General features: G+C 38.1%; 1 protein-coding gene across 1 annotated transcript in view; it reads right to left on the bottom strand.

The window, feature by feature from the left end:
- Nucleotides 1–21,780, bottom strand: part of PHIP (pleckstrin homology domain interacting protein) — an 89,195-nt gene that overhangs the window by 28,569 nt on the left and 38,846 nt on the right. The window contains exons 16-21 of the mRNA XM_023755195.1: nucleotides 17,526–17,602; nucleotides 14,691–14,919; nucleotides 9,224–9,343; nucleotides 6,659–6,766; nucleotides 4,263–4,387; nucleotides 4,050–4,132 (exon numbers count right to left, since the gene is read on the bottom strand). Of these exons, the coding sequence (XP_023610963.1) occupies nucleotides 4,050–4,132; nucleotides 4,263–4,387; nucleotides 6,659–6,766; nucleotides 9,224–9,343; nucleotides 14,691–14,919; nucleotides 17,526–17,602 (742 nt within the window). The remainder of the gene's footprint in view (nucleotides 1–4,049; nucleotides 4,133–4,262; nucleotides 4,388–6,658; nucleotides 6,767–9,223; nucleotides 9,344–14,690; nucleotides 14,920–17,525; nucleotides 17,603–21,780) is intronic.

Below are 21,780 nucleotides of genomic sequence, written 5' to 3'. Positions count from 1 at the left end.
CAAGCATTCTAACAGCCAGAGAAATATGAGCTATCATTATATTTGAGTCTCTAATAGTTCCTCAGATGCATGAGTGATACTAAGCTTAGTGAGAAGAAGCTATATAATTTAATAAACAGCATTTTTTTTCTTTTAACCTCACCAAGGATATATTTTTTGTTTTATTATTTTAGAGACAGAGACAGAGAGAGAGAGAGAAACATTGGCTGATTGCCTCCCATATGCACTCTAAGATCGAGCCCACAACTTAGGTATGTGCCCTGCTAGGGAATCGAACCCACAACCTCTTTTTTTCTTTTTTTGGTGTACAGGACAATGCTCCAACCAACTGAGCCACGTGACCAAGGGAAATAACCAGCATTCTTGACACCAACACCTTACAGTAAATATAATGATGAGTTTCATATAGGTGTACCGGTTACTAATGGCAGATTTTGTAATCAAAGAAAACACGATAATTTCAAGAGAAACATCAAAAGTGCTTTATTCAAAGTAATGTCCATCACTAGCTACACATTTCCCCATCTTTCAGGTAATTTGTGGATAACGTCCCAAAAGAACTTTTCTTGTTTTGAGGTAAACCATTCAGAGACCCAATTTTCCACTTCTTCGTACGTTTTGAAGTGCTGCTAAGAAAGTGCGTGTGCCATCGATTGGAACAAGTGGTAATCTGAAGTAGCAAGGTCTGAAGAATATAGCGGGTGGGTTAATACTTCCCAGGCAAGATCTTTTAATGTGTCTTTAACTAGTTTTGAAGTTTGTGATGGTGTGTCATCATGGAGCAAAATTACTTTGCTGTGTCTTCTGACACATTCTGGTCATTTCATGATCAAAGCGTGATTCAAATTGATTATTTGTTGTCAGTAATGATCAGTATTAACCGTTTCATCTGGATTTAGAAGCTCATAATACACCATACCTTCCTGATCCCACCAAACGCAGAGCATTGTCTTCTTTCTGAAGCGATTTGGCCTTGCAGTTGATGTTGATGGTTGACCTGGATCAACCCATGATTTTGTGCACTTGGGATTCTCAAAATAAATCCACTTTTCATCTCCAGTCACAATTCGATGCAAAAGGACTTTCTTTTGTGCCGTTGAAGCAACATTTTACTGATGACTTTTCAGTTTTCCATTTGTCTTTTGTTCGGTTGATGTGGCACCCAGTTTCCTTCAAAATCTTTTCCATTGCTTGTAAAAGATCAGAAATAGTTTGCTGAGCAACGTTTAATCTTTCTGCAAGTTGTTTTTGAGTTTGACACGCATCTTCATCCAATAATGCTTGTAATTGTTGGTCTTCAAACTTTTTTGGTTGACCTGGACGTTCTTTGTCTTTCACATCAAAATCATCGCTTTTAAAGCGTTTAAACCAGCATTCACAAGTACCTTGAGATGGAGCATGTTCACCATAAGCTTCTTGAAGTACACGATAACTTTTTCTTCAAAATTATGAATTAAAACTTCCCACAAATGGTTTTATTTGGCATGAAATTCCACATTTTTAAGCGTAAAAATATCTATGATGTTAACACCTTCAGCAAATTTGACATATGAAGTTTTGAAGCTTGCTGTCAGTACAACAAGAGAGCATAGATATCAAATCGCACATATATCAACATATGTGTAACTCCATCTATTGAAAAAAAATCCACATTATTAACCGGTACACCCAGTAACTATTTATGATCCTAAATAGACTGATGACATTATTTTAAAGAGATAGAACTGAACAATGAATGCCTAACCCAAATGAATGGTACACTACAGTGATAACAATGAAGTTAAAAAAGGAATAGAGTCCACTAGTCAAAGTAAGCATTAAACATTTCTGAAGAAGGCTAGAGTAATTACTATTAATATAATTTTAAATAGCAGTTGTTACACAGATACATATACAGTATAGCCCTGTCCCACCAACATGCAGTTTCATTTTCTACAATTTTAGTTACCTGTGGTCAACAACAGACTGAAAATATTAAGCAGATAATTCCAAAAATAAACAATATTTTAAGTTTTAAATTGTGCACCATTCTGAGTAGCAAGAAGCAATCTTATGACATCCCACATTGAGAGAGAGAGAGAGAGAGAGAGACAGAGAGAGAACATTCACTTGTATTACAATATATTGTTATATTATTCTATTTTATTACTTATTATAGTTAATCTCTTTACTGTGCCTAATTTATAAATTTAACTTTATCACAGTATGTATGCATAGAAAAAAAACTATATATAAAGTTTTGTACTATCTGCAGCCTTAGGTATCCACTGGGAGCCTTGAAACACATACCCGTGGACAAGGATTTGGCACTACTGTATCTTCAGAAATAAAAGACTAAGAAGTACTAACTTTAGAAGAAATATTAATCTATAAATTTGGTGGTGGTGGTGGTGGTTATAAGATCCAAATGAGAAAATTCCGATGTACATCCATTTGAAATCTCTCTTTGATTTTTCTAATGCTCGCCATATTTGTCTCCTTAGTTTGTTATCAGCTCATTTCTGATATCTTTGTGGACATGAATATTTGTTCTGTAATTAATTGGCAGATGCATGTTCTTAAAAAAATAAAATGTACCTTATCAACCAACACATACAAATAATTTTTGAAACTCAAATGTACAAAATTATAAACAAAACCAAGAAAACTTTTAACTCTTACAACTTGAGATTTACTTACAAATTTCTAAATAATGAATATAGATCTATTTCTCCATTCACCAATTTTAGACATTAAGCACTGACCTCTATCCATACAACTGTATATAAAAGGTGCATGTATTTTATTTAATCCATATTGTTTTTCTTTATCATGACTATGTAAATATTGTTTGCTCCTAAGTCAAGTTGCACACACTTACTTTCTTGTATGTTGTATAATTGTTCCATTTTTTTTAAATGGTTAGTTTTCTCTGCACTTATGATTGTCTTCCCACATTCTCTAACAGCTCAAACTAAAAAACACTCTCCAATATAATTTCCCACAAAGTCAAACATGTTAGATAATTTATCAGTTCCATTTTGTTCCCCTGAAGACTGCATTCTTGGTAGACAATATCTTCTGATCTGGTTGTTTTATAGGCTTGCTAGACAGATGCGATCCTTAGACTTTTGTTGACTATTACTTGGGAATTCCTACCTGCTCTGAAAAAATTTCCTGTTCCAGTGGGAGGGGGGGATTCCATATCTTTCTCTATCTTGGTTTACTCCCTTATTTTATGGAATACACCTTTCAAAACTTCCAGAGAAATGATACATGATACATAATTTTTTTGGTAACTCCCATGACTGTAATTTTGATAACTTGAATTTTCCTAATTTTTCCTTTTAGAAAACACATATAAATTTCCAAGTCCACCAAGCCCAAACAAAAAAAAGACAAATCATGGCAATGGCACTTGAGGAGAGATGGACTGATATATCAATTAATGTGCCTTTTCAAACCACATTATGCTATCTATAGATGCACCACATTTCACTCCAAGATGACAAAGAGTGGCCTGCATGACATTTTTAAAAGAAATATTTTAATGAACAGTACATCCATTTGTACATAAATTAATGCATTTAAATACCTAGAAACTTTTAAGGATTTTAAAATTTATTTTGAGTTTTGATAACAGTATTAATGTTTAAGAATTACATAACAATTAAACGAACAAAAAATGTCAGTTTAGCTTTAATCCCAGTCTAAATTATTATTAAACATTTTGAACCTTGAAGACATCTTTTGCTTCAATTTTGAATTATTAATATTTCTGAATAAAGATTTAAGTTAACAAACAAAACAGCTAAAGAATAGTTATAAAGAACCGTATAAGTTAACAAATGTAAGAGGAACAAATGCTTAGAATTTCAGCATCAACTAAATTAAAAGCATTTCATTTATAAAAAAAATACTTAAAAGTATATGACACAATATTGTACTTGCTATTAATATTCCCAGAAATGACAAGACAATTTCTGTGGTTATCTTTTCCTAAATAATGAAAAATATTAAATGATTTAATAGATTAAAAACAAACATCTATGGTTTCTAAAATTACCTACCTATATTCCACCGCCTATATCTGGCGTCATCAAATTGTTGTCTCAAGACTAGAAAATCTATTACGTCAGGCATATCATGGTATCTAATTACAAAGAGAAACAAACTGATTAGGTCACATACCTAAAAATATCTAAGAGACATTAAAATTTAACTGAATCTTGATAAACAATTTACAATACTAAGAAACTATTGCCTTTTTCAACAGTCCTTACTTCATGGTAAATGATCCGCCAGTCAGTTTACCAGTATCAGGATCTAGAAAAGCAAGTTTAAGGCAGCAAAGGGTAGGCAAGCCCACTTCATACTTTATGCCAACTATTTTCATCAGTTCTTGTTCCTGAGGAAGATACAGGAAATAAGAAACCATCTTCACAAAATAAATGAATTGCTAAACATAACTGAAAAAGCATCTTCATTTAAATCATGATATAGGTAATTACTGTGTGTGTGTGTGTGTGTGTGTGTGTGTGTATCCTATATAATAAAAGAGAAACATGTAAATTGACTGTCCCTCTGCTACACTCACCAGCCAATCAGGTGTGAGTATGCAAATTAACCCAACAAAGATGGCAGGTTAATTTGCATACACAGGCGCAGGGCGAAGAGCAGAGTGGGAGAGCTGGCAGAGAATGGAGTGGCTTGGGAAAATTGGCTACCCAAGCTGCCAGACAGAGAGCAGAGAGGGAGAGCTGGTGGCTTGGAGGACTTGGCAGAGTGGGAGGCCATGGGATGGAGACAGAGTAGGAAGGGTAAAACCAAGACTGCAGGGAGCACCAGGAATTCTGGAATAGTAGTTTTGGTGGCAGCCCCAGGACCGGAAGCGGAAGTCCAGAGCGCAGGGAACACCAGGAATGTTGGGAATCGTAGTTCTGGTGGCAGACGGATCTCCTAGACCAGTGGTCAGCAAACTGTGGCTCACGAGCCACATGCGGCTCTTTGGCCCCTTGAGTGTGGCTCTTCCACAAAATACCGACTTCTGCACATGGGCCACGAAGTTTCAATCGCACTGTACGTACACGCCCACACGTGGTATTTTGTGGAAGAGCCACACTCAAGAGGCCAAAGAGCCGCACGTGGCTCGTGAGCCGCAGTTTGCCGACCACTGTCCTAGACACTAGAGCAGTGGTTCTCAACCTTCCTAATGCCGCAACCCTTTAATACAGTTCCTCATGTTGTGGTGACCCCCAACCATAAAATTATTTTCGTTGCTACTTCATAACTGTAATTTTGCTACTGTTATGAATCGTAATATAAATATCTGATATGCAGGATGTATTTTCATTGTTACAAATTGAACATAATTAAAGCATAGTTATTAATCACAAAAACAATATGTAATTATCTATGTGTTTTCCGATGGTCTTAGGCGACCTCTGTGAAAGGTTTGTTCGACTCCCAAAGGGGTCGCGACCCACAGGTTGAGAACCGCTGCACTAGAGAAAAGTGAGCCTGGAGCAAGTTACTGGTGCAGTGGGGGATGGAGGGAAAGCAAAGGTGAGAGACTTAAGTAAGATCAGAGTGTCTAGGAAAAATTAAAGGGAAGATATCCTAAAACTTCCAGGAAATCTCCACCAATGAAGCAAAGAAAAAAAAAAAGCATCTATTATCCTGTGAGCAACAAACCAAACTGAGTTGGGGTCTCAGACAATTCGCTCATATGATTGCAGAGACAGAAACTTGTGGATTGGAGAGGGCTCCCCTGAGGGCTCCCAGATTGGAGAGGGTGCAGGTCAGGCTGAGGGACCCCCACACCCCCCAGTGCACGAATATCGTGCACCGGCCTCTAGTAAATATATATATATATATATATATATATATATATATATATGAAAAAATTCATTGAGGTACATACAATCCTCAGGTTACATCGGACTCGACGTACATCATTTTGTGGTTACGTCGCCATCTCCCATTTATTTATATAAAAAAAAAGTTCCGTCATTTCGACGTATGAACCTATGTGCTTTATGTTTTTTATTATTTATTTACCACAAGTATGTCAGGAATTATCTTTCTTTTAAATTTTTTTTACTGTTTCACTTCATTACTGCTGTGTATGTGCTCCATGTGAGTGACATAGGAGCTTATGTAGGTGGGTTCTGACTTACAGCAAAAATTGCGTTACGTCGCGCCGTAGGAATGGATCTCCGACATAACCCAAGGACTTACTGTACCTAAGATCTGTGTACTATATAGTATGCAAATTATATTTAAATTTTAAACAGTAAAGAAAAACTAGAATGAAACCTTTGAATGAAATAAGAGTTTTCCAACACTTAGAGGTTTAGAACTAGTAATTCTGAAGTACTGCTGATAAATCTAGAAATACTTAACAAATTTACAAACATGAATTTTTACCTTAGACATTAGTGTTGTCTAATTTTCACTATAATTATATTTTGTACGCAGTTTATAAACTATCAGAGTATACAAATTTAGTCAATCTTGTGTTTCTTAGAACGTTAAAAAACCTCTACTCCCCAGATTGCTTCAGTTAAGAAAGGTATCTTCATGGTAGTTTCTTATAGTAAAACTATTAACAATACAATTTTCTCCATATTCCATAAATACATAATTTGGGGCTATTAAATAGTAATAAATATCATACCCGTAGTTCCATTTTATGCCATGGTTGTTTTTTGGGATTGATACTATAAATTTTATTTTTCCGGGCCATTTCAACATATGCTTCATGTCCTTGTCGGAAATAATAAACCTGAGAAGTAAATAAAGTCACAATTTTAAAACTTGAATGTGTTTCCTTTAACACAATATGCAAGAATTTAATGTCCTTTAAAGTTATTCTAATATTTTATTTTCCCCCTTCTTTTCCTCAAGTTTTTGTTTCTTTTTTTGAACTAAATACCTATATATATTAAAGAAGACATATACAAAATGTCTCTTGAGAGCTCGACTGTGAGTTCAATCGCTTGCTATGACATGCGCTGACAAGGGAGCAGTGCGGAGCATGGTGGGCACTGAGGGAGCGAGGGAAGGAGGCGGCGGCAGGAACCACATGGTAGCTATGCGCGGGTAGCGAGGGAAGGAAGAGGCGGGGAGGCGGGGAACTGTGCAGTGACGGTGTGCAGACAGCGAGGTAAGGAGGAGGCAGGGAACCTCATCAGCCTTCATCACCGGCCAGGCCTAGGGACCCTACCTACCTGTGCATGAATTTCATGCACCGGGCCTCTAGACTATATATATAAAAGCCTAAGTGACTATCCAACTGTTAGACCAGTAGTTATGACCACAAGGGGGAAGACGCTCAACGCAGGAACTGCTGAGCTGCAGTGACTTGGCAGCTACAGTTCTCGGGTGACACACCCGGAGCCAGAGGAGGTGTGTCACCCGAGAACCGCCTTCTCAGAATCCGGGACCCCTCAGGGGATGTTGGAGAGCTGGTTTCAGCCTGATCCCCGCAGGCCAGGCCAAGGAACCCAAACGGTGCACGAATCCATGCACCGAGCCTCTACTTAATAATAATAATGATAATAAATGAACACAATTTATTGTATATAGTTCAATAATATTTTCAAGTAGTCCGAGGACGGGGCTCATTCGGTTGCTGTGTCATGTGCTGTGATTCACCTGGCTCTTAAGCAGCTGAGTCTGCAGCAGAAATCCTTAATGTGTTGTGTAACCTCTATGCCATGTGTTTTATAATGTAAGTGTTCAAAATAACATTAATTTTGTTATAGACTAAGAAGAGTAGTCATTTTTTAGTGTTTTTTGTTTCACCTATTTTTTTTATTCAAAATAAGTTAATCTTGTTGCATAAAAAAGCTATGACTAAGGATCATGATTAGGTTTATTGTTCCCTTACTTTTGCAGCAGTCGTTTATACATATGCAGAACTTGAAAGTGAAAAATGTATTGTCACATATATTTTATCCTTATAAAAACAGCAAGACATCCATTTATCCTTATGCTATAAAGGTCAAATTCAAGTAACTCCTGACTACTATCCTGTAGAACTGATACTTGAACACAGTAATTGGATACCAAAAATTCTTCCCACTAATAAAAAATAATAGAGCTTGTTAAAAAAAAAAAAGCTATTAAAATTTTAAAAAATGTTATTAAGTTCTTAGTAATATTTTTGAACATTCATTATTCTACATACTTTCATTCTATCCATTAATATCATTATTCAGTTGTCTAAAATCTAATATGAAGGAATGAATGGTGCTGAATAATGAAAAATTACCTATTTAAGCACCAACAACTAAACAGACAACTTGGACATTTTGATAGAAAATTATTCAACAAACAATTACGAACTTTCTGACCATCTTGAAACAGTATGCTAAATATAATTTAATGAAGCATTTTCTTGATGTGGCAGGATCTGTTAGGATCTATCATTGTACTAAATTACAACAATGTGATAATGTTCTGTACTCTTCAAAACTTCTTTGACAAATAGGATCTCTACATGAATTATTTTAGACTATTCATTAGAGTTATTCTTGCAATATAAAGTTTTTGATTTCCTTCTTTTACTATCAACTGCCACTTGCCACTTTCTATAGCTAATTAGTGTGCTTTGCTAAAGAAGCCATTTTAATTCCTGAGTTCTTACTGTTCATCTACTGGACACCAGATAATCCTATCTCTTAACATTATGCAAGGAGACACGAATCCCGGAATGAGAAACTTTGATATAAGATCATACATTTTTCATTTCATAGTCCAAAGGGTAAAATCAAATGATGGCCAATCACATTTTCTTAAAAATGAAATATTTCTTATTCTAAAATAATAGAACTTTTTAAAGATCTAAGAGACAAATTATGAACATTGTAAGCATTTACATAAAACTTATGAATGAAATTAAAAGAAAATACTGGTCTAAAATGAAAAATTAATGTATTTTAATTTTAAAAAGGAAACTGGCAACAAAACTCTATTATTAAAAATAAATGATAGTTTTTAAAATATCAAAATTTCCATTTTGAAAATTATTTTGATTTACAATATTTATAGAAATCTCAAAAAAGATGATCATTAGCACTTCTCTCCTGACTTCACTTTTTCCAAACATACAAACACCTAGAATGAGATACTTTAAGAAACAACTGCAATCTTCCAGAGTTCTGTTTCTAAAGTTATAACAATGTTTAAAGTAACTTGAAAAAACAAATAAAGGATGTTTTTAAAAGTTTAAATGTACCTCATCCCCCATCTGTGGTACAAATGGACATCTTCGGGGAAGAGTATCTGTAATCCATGTTGAAGGCAACCATTCTTCTAATGTCAATCCATTTTCCGTTAGTTCTCCTACCGCCAATCTCTAAGGGTTAGAACATTTAAAGTAGTATTATCGTAAAAGCATTCATTTATAATCTGTGTTTTAAAATAACTCTAAAGGTATTTAAACAAATAAAGGAAATCATTGTACAACAATGTATATTCTTTAGGTATTAAAAAGCTATTCTGGAAAGATGGCAATAGTGGCCAAATCACTGTGCATACATACAAAAAAACAACACAAAAAAACTAGATAATCCAAAACCTACAGACAACATTCACAACAAAACTAAGTGACAAGATATTCCCATAAACATCAAAGTATAAGCTCTGTGTAGTCTCCCTTTCTCTCAAAGTTCCATCAGTTTTATAAACTTTCCATGTAGCAAAGCAAAGCATATTTGATGGTTTGTTTTTTAAATCCTAGTCACAATGTGTTCATAACCAACTAAGATATTCTCATATGGGCTAACTCATGTAAAACACAGAAGTCTAATTGTTTCCATGGCTGGGCATTATACTTCTCTATAGCCCAAGAATACTCCTCTTCCCTTTTTAAAATAGCATTTCTCACTCTTGGCTCACAATTAGCTTCTAACAACAACAACAAAAAATTTCTTTGGATTTTTCCCAAACAAAATGCTGTTAAGCCAATTACTTTACTTTTTAATTTTTGTGGAAAAATATAAAAGTAGGCCTCTGAGAAAACTAATTTTCTAAGTGATGAGGACTAGAGTACAACAGGTTAGAAAGGATCACTTAGAAAATACGTTTAATATAAAATATGTGATAAATATAAAACTAGGCCTTTTAAACTTTGCTGCTTACCCACAAGTGGCCATCATGGTCTGAATGTTGTTACATTAGACTTAGAAAAAATGGACTTTGAAACCTAGTATTTATAAGCAGAGAAACTTCATGCAATTGATTAAAACTGTTTGGTTCTGTGTTTATATACATAATATTCTAAATTTTATCCTCTTGTGTTTTTTAAAAAAGAAAACAGTTATTCCTGAGTTAATGCAAGTTCACTATAAGAAGCAATGTCATAATGGGGTATCACAGAACACTATGTGCAACAGGTACTGTAAGAGCTACTATTCAATATCCATTTTCCTCTTCATTAACCACATCTTCCTGGAGAGTAAGGAAGGAAAAAAAGATGAGCTTTTACTGCATGTGACATGGGTCTACTGGAGAATTTTAGTCAGAAGAGTGATAGGATCTGACTTGCATTTTTAAAGGATCACTCTGGATGCATCAGAGCAGGGATTTTGAAATTATGGCCCACAGTCCAAGCCCAGTCTGCTATCTATAAATCAAATTTTATTAGAACACAGCCATATTTATTCATTTATGTATTGTCTATGGCTGTTTTCAGGCTACAATGGCAGAATAGCTGGAACTCTACAGAAAAAGTTTGTCAATACTTGCTTCACAGAATAGACTCTAAGGGGGAAAGGGAAGAAGTAGAAAGAATGATGGAAGGCTACTGCAATAAATCAAGTGAGAGTGACAGCAGAAATGGTGAAAACAATTAGGTGCTGAACTTATTTAAAAGAAAGAACCACAATAATTACAATGGATAACATCAAGGTTTTGGAATGAGATGAGGAGGACCAGAGTACAACAGGCTACAGAGGATCACTTGACAATAAGTTTTGTATGTCTAAGATTTGCAATGTTATGTTAAGTCAGATGACACCTGAACAGTAACTTTATCCACAGGTTTTCTGAGTAGCCACTGTTACTATGTACTGCATCAGAGTTAGATCCACAAATTTTATCAGTTTTATATGAGGTTTTAAGTTAAAGTATATTTTTAAAAAGGTGTCGTTTGACTTAATAAAGAGAAAAACACGTACAAAAAAATCTAAAAATTGTTAAACCCAGCCTCAGTAAGGACTGTCAATTAAACTAGATAAGTATTTCTTCCCATAAGGAAAATTCTATGTTTATTGCGATAGCTAATCACTCTTACCTAAAGCCAGATAAACTGGACATTAAACAGGAATAACTATATTTATAACTGTAAGACTCTTGCATAGACAAGAATCATTTTGAGAATAAATCTTGTTCACCAATAATTCTTAGAACACCTATAATTTTTGGTTAAAGTAGATTTCTGTCACTTGGTACTTAAAACCACTTAGGGAATAAGATGCACTGAATATTCCTCAAAATTTCTAACCTAATGATAAGATTTCTTTTAAATTTTGGAAATATGGGTAATTAATTTATTTTCTATCCATAGAAATTATTCTAGGCCCACCTCAAATCTTATTTCTTCTGAAAGCCTTATCTAAAACTCTAAAATAAGATGAACCCATTTGGTTTCTGATCTATTATTTTTGAACATTATCTGGCAACTAAACGTATGATTATTTCTTCTATTTTTACCTTAGGGCATTCAAGCAACTTGTTAGTCACACATTATTTTTAGCATAAATATTAACTATGTCCACTTTATTGCTTTATAAACAATAAGCACACAATAAAAATTTATTGATCTGGTTTCCAGAGCCCCTAAAACCATAAGGGATATATGTCAGATACCATCTGAGATTTCTTTAGTTCATCTTTGGAGAATCCTACTTTCTTATAAGCATTTTCTATATCTACCTTACTGATTTTCTTGCTTAATTAATTGAAACAGAATTAGTCACATGGAAAATATTTTAATAGAAGCAATAATATCAATTGCTTAATGATCTCTTATTTTCCAGCTCTACAACTCTATGCATAAAAAAGGAAATATTAGTTGAGATAACAAGAAGACTAAGGAATAAGGACAATTTTACCCACTGCTGGATCCACTAGTAGGCTAGCACCAAACCATGTGAACACAATCCAAATGAAAGGAAATGGTCTACAATATTCTAGACTTACTATATTTTATTTTTTTAAATATATTTTTATTGACTTCAGAGAGGAAGGGAGAGGGAGAGAGAGATAGAAACATCAATGATGATAGAGAATCATTGATCGGCTGCATCCTGCATGCCCCCACACTGGGGATCGAGCCTGCAACTTGGGCATGTGCCCTTGACCGGAATCGAACCTGGGACCCTTCAGTCCGCAGGCTGATGCTCTATCCACTGAGCCAAATCAGCTAGGGCGTAATCTTACTATATTTTAAATCTGTACCACATAAATTTAGTGGCAGATAGATCCTGTTACAATACTACTGGTATAAGCAAAACAGTGAAATTAAAATATACCAAACAGTAATAGCGAACAAAAATGCAGCATTGCATGAAGAAGCCTAAGGTATTAGTTTGTAGATGATTATCAATCAAAGGCGACCACAAAGTGCAAAAGAATTATGTTCTCACAGTGCAAAACTCAAAAGTGCATCAGAATTGTCTTGAGCTTAGAAAAAAAAAAGTGTTAACCTTTTTAGTGAGATACATGGCTAAATAAGGTTTCTTTAACCAATCTACCACATAAAATAATGGGTCCATATGCATTTATCATCACTGACAAGAGAGAAGAAGAAAACTGAGCAAAAGCATGGTATTCTCTTTGGTAAATCTTCCCCAGATAAAAGAAAAGGAGGTGACAAGAAGAATAGCAGGCAGTGGAATCCAAATTAAAGTAATTCATAACTATAAAGCTGAAATAAACAAGAGCTCAATGGAGACATCCTACATAATAAAAGGCTAATATGCAAATCAACCTAACAGCAAAATGATCAGTCGCTATGACACACACTTACCACCAGGGGGCAGATGCTCAATGCAGGAGCTGCCCCTTGGTGGTCATTGTATGGCCCACAGGGGGAGTGCCGCTTAGCCAGAAGCCAAATCATGGCTGGCGAGCTCAATGGCGGTGGAGGGAGCCTTTCCTGCCTCCAGGGCAGCACTAAGGATGTCTGACTGCCACGAAGAGCGGGCCTAAGCTGTTAGTCAGACATCCCCTGAGGGCCCACAGACTGCGAGAGGGTGCAGGCTGGGCTGAGGACCACCCCCCCCCGCCACCGAGTGCAGGAATTTCATACACCAGGCCTCTAGTATAAAATAAACACTTAAGATAAATTTAAAGTATTATTTAAAACTTTCAAAGGTCTCTGGGGATAAAGACCCTAAAAGACTCTAGTATTTAATTCTACAAATGACAGCCTAAGGACCATGTGATTATGGCTCACATACTATATAAATTAGTAAAGGCTTGTTACAGCCTTTATATTTATACTAGAGGCCCGATGCGTGAAAATTCATGCACTGGAGGGGGGTGTGGTCTGTCAGCCCGGCCTGCCCCCTCTCACAGTCAGGGAGCCCTCACAGGTGATCAGGGGAAGGTGACGCCCCCATCACACTTCTGCTGCTGCTACTGGTGGCAGCGTAAGCCTTGGCTGGCCCTGGTTACCTGAGCCTCAGGGGGCCCTGGGCAGCTGGGCAGCCACCATCCAAGGCTTGCCTGTGCCTCAGGGTCAGCCCTTGCCCTGGGAGGGTGGGCCCGGGCCTTTGCCGGAATGCCCTTGCCGGGCCCAGAGGGGCTGAGGGGGACTGGGGCGCTTGCAATCTTTGTTGGCTGGTCCGCCATCGTTGGAGGGGCGTGACAAGTCAATGTCGCCATCGTTGAGGGCGTGACAGTCAATTAGCATATTCATCCTTATTGGCTGTGCATGCCGCCATCTTTGCGATGGCATGAGGGTCAATTAGCATACTCCCTCTTTATTAGATAGGATTAGAGGCCAACACCAGTGGGGTACCTCAGCCTGGCCTGTGCCCTCTCGCAATCCAGAACCCCTTGGGGGATGTCGGACTGCCAGATTTGGGCAGATCCCCGCAGGCCAAATTTTGCCATTCTTATTCCAGGTGATGCTCTCCCTATGTTTTCTGTTTATTTTCAGAAATAAAAATAAGGGTGGTTAAAAGGTAATGGCAATTAAAGGACTAATAAACTGTAGATTTTTAAAAACATACATAAACAAATCCCATGGGATTGTCAAGAAAAATCTGCTCTTGTTATAGACTAAATGTTCAATATTTAGAAAGTAATTAATTCTACAAGAAAACATTCTCATAAGGTAAATAGTTAAACCTGAATAAACTAAATATATTTTGATATATAGTTAAATACTCACTGTTGTTAATAGGATCTCTGACATACAAAGTCGAAATGACATATAATAAAACCAATTTATAAGAGGCTAATTAATATAAACAAGAGTTAAGTTCCTATAGCATCTCATACCATTACATCAAATGGATATTAATTGAAACCTTATTCAAGGGCCTGCTGTACTCTGTTTTACTACTGTATACTTCTAAATTTTTTCTATTACTGCTTGCTGGTACAGCTCAACAATGTTAATGTTCATAAACTGCACTTTTAAAATGTGTGCTTTGTTTTCATAGAAAACATTAGTTTATATATAAATTAACCTTTTGTTTTCTTTCTTTGGGATTCTTTTTCTTTGGTGATATTGGTCCATCTTTTTCTTCATGTATTTTTTTCCTTTCCTTTTTAATCTGCTTTTGTTTCTGTTTTTCAGATTCTTCTTCATCTGAACTGCTTTCTGCTTTCTTGGTTTTATGCTTAGGAATTTTCTTTGGTGGCTGCAAATTAATTCCTGCATCTGCTGTCCAGTCAGAATAATCACTGGAGTAGTCACTAGAAAAGAAAAAAATTATTTAAAACACACACAGACAAAATACATATTAAGACTATTTTATAAAAATGCAAAAAAAGAGTATAATAAAGATAAATGACAAAATAGTACATATTAATGAACTAAAGTATTTCCTTAACTTTCAACTCATTATCTTCTAAACAGTTTCTTAAAATTCTATAGGCTTAACTTACTTAAATATATAAGAAACAATTAAGATAAATAAGCCCACAGCTTTTTGTTGTTGTTGTTAATCCTTCCTCACTTGAGGATATTTTTCCATTGATTTTTTAAAAATATATTTTATTGATTTTTTACAGAGAGGAAGGGAGAGGGATAGAGTGTTAGAAACATCGATGAGAGAGAAACATCGATCAGCTGCCTTCTGCACACTCCCCACTGGGGATATGCCTGCAACCAAGGTACATGCCCTTGACCGGAATCAAACCTGGGACCCTTCAGTCCACAGGCAGATGCTCTATCCACTGAGCCAAACCAGGCAGGGCTCCATTGATTTTTAAGGAGACGAGAAGACAGAGGGAAAGACAGAGACACACATTTATGTGAGAGAAACACAGTGATTGGTTGCCTCCTGTGCAAGCCCAGGCCGGGGAGGAGCCTGCAACCTAGGTATGTGCCCTTGACCAGAATCAAACCTGGGACCCTTTGGTCCACAGGCCAACACTCTATCCACAGAGCCAAACTGGCTAGGGCAGGGCCACAGCTTTAATTGAAACAATGAATTTAAGTGCCTTCTATGATTTTAGGCAAATTAATTTATTAGTGCTTCATATGTTCAAAATACTGTGGGGCATGCAAAAACAAGCAGCAGAATCATCTTCCTCAATTCTAGTAACAGTAGAAAGATAGCCCTGGATAGCACAGGAAGTATCAACACTGAGGAGGAGGAGGCACAGGGATTACTTTTTTTGAGAGGTGAGAGCCTCTTGCCAGGGGGATTTCCTATGTTGAACACTGATGCCCTCATGGCAAGATCAGAAGTATTTTTGTTCAGTGAAAAGGTTGTGATTGTAAACTATACTGAGCATTTACATATATCTTAGATATATCTCATGCTTCGAAGCATGCCATGATTCAAAACACTTCAACCCTTACCCTATTATTTTATGTATCACTACCAATCATGTTTGCCATTTCTTTTCAGTTTACCTTTAACAGACTTAAAAGTTATACTTAACTAATGTTGTTGCAAAATGAAGAATCCAGTTATGTTATCTTCTGTTTCAATTTTAGTATATGAGAACATTACTTGATTTTATACAGTTTTACAAATATAAATGCCTTAAATCTAAGTTATACTATGTTAAACTCAGTAATTATTTGCCTAAATTTAGTGATATATGACCTCACTCTTTTAAAAAATATTCCTGGTAAATCTTGAAAGGGCAGATTTTTCTGAAATTTTATTCCACTCCCACCACCTCTCCTCCCCTTGGCTCAATGTCCTTTATAGGCATTTACCTATACCTCCCCAAGAATTATCACCACAGATAAAATTTAAATAATTAACTGGCTTTCTAGTATGATTTCAGACTTCATTTTAAAATTGATTCTAGAGAACTTAAAAATTTTCAGACACTATTCTAGATGCATGGGAATGCATTTGTAGAGCAAACATCTATACAAGAATAGACTGTTCTCAACTTTTAAGCATTTATTTATACTTGCTCCAGCCACAGGTCCCTGCAAATGGCACCTGCCAAATACTGCCAGTTGCTACTATCTGGAGCACTCAGCTCTTATGGAAAATCTTCTGCTGCCAGCATAGACCTAACTATAAAACTGAAAGCCCATGTTCTTTATAAAATTGCCCACAAGAAAATATTTGTTTCACTGCCTTGTTTCAAATGCAGGAACCTACCAGATATAACCATGAGCGCTTGCCTATCATTTCTGTTGTGGACATAGGAAAGCCCTTGATTCCAACAATGACATAAGGAATTCTTAGAGCCTCCATCCTCATGGTTACTCTGACAATTGTATATTAAAAGCTACTGCTGCTAAGGAATAAGTGTGAGGAGCTAAACATAATTATCATCTCCAGAGGCTACACTCCTTCTTGTTACTAAGATCTTACAAAGTCAGCCAAGAATATCAGCCCTGTAATAATGTGAATTACTACCATAAGAAGTTGAAAGAATCCTCACTTACATGACCAAATGAGGTGGTGGTAACAGGAAAAAGAAAAACTTACTCTCACTGCTGAAAAAAAATTAACAGCATTCAACAAATTCCACTATATAAAATAGTTAATTCTATAAGATCTCATTACTTTCATAATTTAATGCTCAAATATTTCTCAAAACCCGTAATGAAACTAATTTGTGGTTCAGTGTTAAAATAATAACATCCAATAATAATATATCACCTACAAAGATAAAGCATCTCTGTAGATCTAGCTGCAATAACCAAATTTTTTTCTAACAGAGAAAACATGTTACAAAGAAAATCTAAATTTTGGATGACTACAAAATAACTCTGAAAAAGGAGCAACTTTGAAATCTAAGAGCCTGATACAAAAGAATATTCAGTTTTCTAAAGAGTTTATATTAATTACATTTGGAGAAATAAAAATTCATTAAATTACCTAGAACTGCCATCACTGTGCCACGCTCTCTCTTCTTCTTCAGAGGTTCCACCACTAACAGCAACAACTTCACCTTCCTGTGAGATATTGAATATATATTTTATTGTGCCATTTTATAAAATAACGTTTTATGTTTATAGAAAATTATCAGTATTATCTAATATTACCAATCAAAGCAGAATATTTAAATAAAAACCTGATTTATATTTGTTGAAAAAAATACAGGCCTTTTTTATATAAAAATTATTCAATGTATTTAATAATTAAATATATCCAAATTATTAAATGTATCCAAGCATGCAATATTTATTTTTAATATTGGATTCAGAGCAATCTCTTGGGTAAATAACATACATGATACGGCAAAAGTAGGTTCATATGTAAAACATATTAGTAAGTAATACAAGAATAAATGGTGCTTCATGTACTCACAACTGTAAACCTACACTTTTGTCCCCCATCCCATATTTGTTGTTTTTAGAAGACTTATCACTTCTCTTCAAGATTGGTTATCAAATTCCATAGTTGACAAAGCAAATCATTTTTTACCTCTTGGGCCTTTGTTAAAATTTAAGCTTTTTAAAAAAACAGATGCTTTTGGAAGCTTAAAATTACAAACTTTTATGTATTATAATTATTATTATAAAAATGGCTTATTCCTGTCTGGTATTATTTTGTCCCAATGGTAGAGGATTAAAAACTATCCAAGCACGTTGTTTCTCTTTAATCTTTATTTAGTATAACTGAAAAATCTAAACAAATGATCTGATTATTCCCACCCTTAGTATATTACTTCTTTAAAGAGGAAGAAGATATATTGCTAAATACAAAATAGCCACTATATGAAAGTACAAAATATTTGAACCAAAATCAGCAGTTTTTCCCATTAATAATACATTGTGCCTAAGGTGATATTCTGTTCTTAATATAATCCTCTAGAAATTTATTTAATTGCTCTAAAAGGACGGTAAAGCACAAATTAGTTTGAACATAAAGAATTAGTAAATTTTTCTTATGTAACAAATGCACCCGAAAATACATAAGATTCTAGTAAGCTGAATCATATTTAAAATATTTTCTAGAATATAATGCTAAGTGACATAAGTCAGTCAGAAAAAGCTAAGAACCATATGATCTCACTCGTATGTGGGATATAAAACTGCAACTCGTGAACAGAAACGGTGTGTTGGTTGCTAGAGGAAAGGAGATAGGGGGAGAAGGGGATCCTAATATATGGTGACGGGAGATTTGACTTTGGGTGGTGGATACATGGTGCAATATACAGATCTTGTAACATAGAAACCCACACCTGAAACCTATATTATCATGTCGACCAATGTCACACCAATACATTTACTTAAAAATAAATACATTACCAAAAAAATATTTTCTAGAAACTTAATATTTAAAAAATCATACTATAAACCTTTAAAAAATACAGAAACATTTTATAAGGCAAATAATTTGCTGACATACATTTTATGTTTTGTATACATATCTAAATTGTCATGTGTCGAATTTATGTAATTAGGGAATATGTCTTTTTACCAGATTAGACATATCATTTTGACCTGGCCACACTAAGACCTAAGCCACCAGAGACTAACTTTTAAATTATGGGTAGAATACTCTCAATTTGAGTTAATATTGCCCTACCCATATAAAATATACTCAGAAAATTCCCATATGTCTAACATCGTAAAACACATCACAGCTTCAAAAATGTTTGGTAATCATTATTTAAGATCATAGAGTCTTTGAGCTAACTGTGGGGGAGGGAGTGGTAGGGTGAGTGGGGAAGAGAAATGGTTCTAAGTGCTGAATAAGATTAATTTGTGCCTACAAATTGACTATCTTGCTGAAAAAATATTTAGTAGGAACAATGACATTTACGGAAATATTTATTACATTGAGAAAACTAACCCACCGGTATAGAGATTAAAAACTAACCAAGCACTAGCCAATGTGGCTTAGATGGTTGGAGCGTGGTCCCTACACCAAAAAGTAGTGGGTTCAATTCCCATTCAGGGCACATACCCAGGTTATGGTTTTAATCCCTGGTTTTTTCTCTCTCTCTCTCAAATAAATTAAAATAATTTCTTTAAAAAGAAAATGTTACCTGACTTATAAAAAAAAAGTAAGCAAAATTGTTAAACGCTTATTAATTATAGTTACCAGACTAGAGTTTCACTAGAAGCCCAGTGCATGAATCCACCATGCACCGTCTTGCAATCCAGGACCCTCAGTAGATGTTGGACTGTCGGTTCGGCCCGATCCTGGCAGGCCAGGCTGAGGGACCACACCGGTGCATGAATCCGTGCACCGGGCCTCTAGTATGCATATAAGATCTTTGGTTAATCTCTTCCCACCCTCCCCCCTTCCCTGAGATTCCTCAGTCGGCTCCATGTTTCCATGCCTATGCGTTGAGTGTCTGCCCTCTGGTGGTCAGTGCGCATCATAGCTACCATTTGAACGGTCGCTTAGGCTTTTATATATATACTAGGGGCCCGGTGCACGAAATCCGTGCACTGGGTGGGGGAGGGGGGTGTCCCTCAGCCCAGCCTGCCCCCTCTCACATACTGGGAGCCCTCAGGCGTTGACCCCCATCACCCTCCAACCGCAGGATCGGCCCCTTGCCCAGGCCTGATGCCTCTGGCCCAGGCGTCAGGCCTGGGCAGGGGACCCTCATTTCCCCCCAATCACTGGTTCTGCCCCCTGCCCAGGCCTGATGCCTCTGGCTCAGGCGTCAGGCCTGGGCAGGGGACCCCCAGACCCCTCCGATTGCTGGCTCCGCCCTGGCCAGGCCTGATGCCTCTGGCCCAGGATTCAGGCCTGGGCAGGGGACCTCCCTCTCCCCCCGATCACCGGCTCTGCCCTGGCCAGGCCTGATGCCTCGGCCAGAGGGGTCGACCCCCATCACCGTCCGATCGCCTGATCGGCCCCTTACCCAGGCCTGACGCCTCTGCCAGAGGTGTCAGGCTTGGAAAGGGGACCCCCATCTCCCCCCGATCACTGGCTCTGACCCCCGCCCAGGCCTGATGCCTCTGGCCCAGGAATCATGCCTGGGCAGGGGACTCCCATCTCCGTCTGATCGCTTGCTCCACCCCCCACCCAAGCCTGACGCCTCTGACCCAGGCTTCAGGCCTGGGCAAGGGGACCCTCATATCCCCCCAATCACCGGCTCTGCCCAGCACCCAGGCCTGATGCCTCTGGCCCAGGCATCAGGCCTGGGCAGGGGACCCCCAGCCCCCCTCCGATTGCTGGCTCCGCCCCCCCGCCCCAGGGCCTGATGCCTCGGCCAGAGGAGTTGACCCTCATCACCCTTCGATCGCCGATCACTGGAATCGGCCCCTTGCCCAGGCCTGGAGGCCTCTGGCAGAGGTGTCAGGCCTGGACAGGGAACCCCCAGCTCCCACCATTCCCGGCTCCGCCCCTGCTACCCACGATCTCTGGCACCACCCCTGCCAAGACCTAAGGCCTCTGGTGGAGGCATTAGTCCTGGGCAGGAGACCCCCAGCTCCCCGCGATCTCCCACTCTGCCCCTGCCTAGACCTAATGCCTCTGGCCAAGGCGTTAGGCCTGGGCAGGGGACCCCCAGCTGCTCACGATTGCTGACTCCGCCCCTGCCCATGCCTAACGCCTCTGGCCGAGGCCTTAGGCCTGGGCAGGGGACCCCCAGCTCCCCGTGGTTGCAGGCTCCGCCCCTGCCTAGACCTAACGCCTCTGGCCAAGGTGTTAGGCCTGGGCAGGGGACCCCCCAGCTGCCCAGGATCGCTGACTCCGCCCCTTCTCCCCGAGATGGCTGGTTCCTCCCCTGCCCAGGCGATTGCAGGCTCCGTCCCTGCCCAGGCCTAAAGCCTCTGGCCAAGGCATTAGGCCTGGGCAGGGGACCCCCAGCTCCCCCTATCTCCCGCTCTGCCCCTGCCTAGACTTAATGCCTCTGACTGAGGCCTTAGGCCTGGGCAGGGGACCCCCAGCTCCCCGAGGTTGCAGCTCCACCCCTGCCCAGGCCTAACACCTCTGGCCAAGTCATTAGGCCAGGGCAGGGGACCCCCAGCTCCCCGCGATCTCCCGCTTTGCCCCCGCCGAGGACTAACGCCTCTGGCCGAGGCATTAAGGCCTGGGCAGGGGACCCCCAGCTGCCTAGGATCGCTGACTCCGCCCCTTCTCACCGCAGATGCCTGTTCTGCACCTGTCCTAGGCGATTGCAGGGTCACTCCCTGCCCCAGGCTTAACGCCTCTTGCCAAGGCATTA

Source organism: Myotis lucifugus, unplaced genomic scaffold (genome assembly GCF_000147115.1).
Source record: "Myotis lucifugus unplaced genomic scaffold, Myoluc2.0 scaffold_71, whole genome shotgun sequence".
NCBI lineage: Eukaryota > Metazoa > Chordata > Mammalia > Chiroptera > Vespertilionidae > Myotis > Myotis lucifugus.
This window is presented reverse-complemented; position numbering and strand designations above follow the sequence as displayed.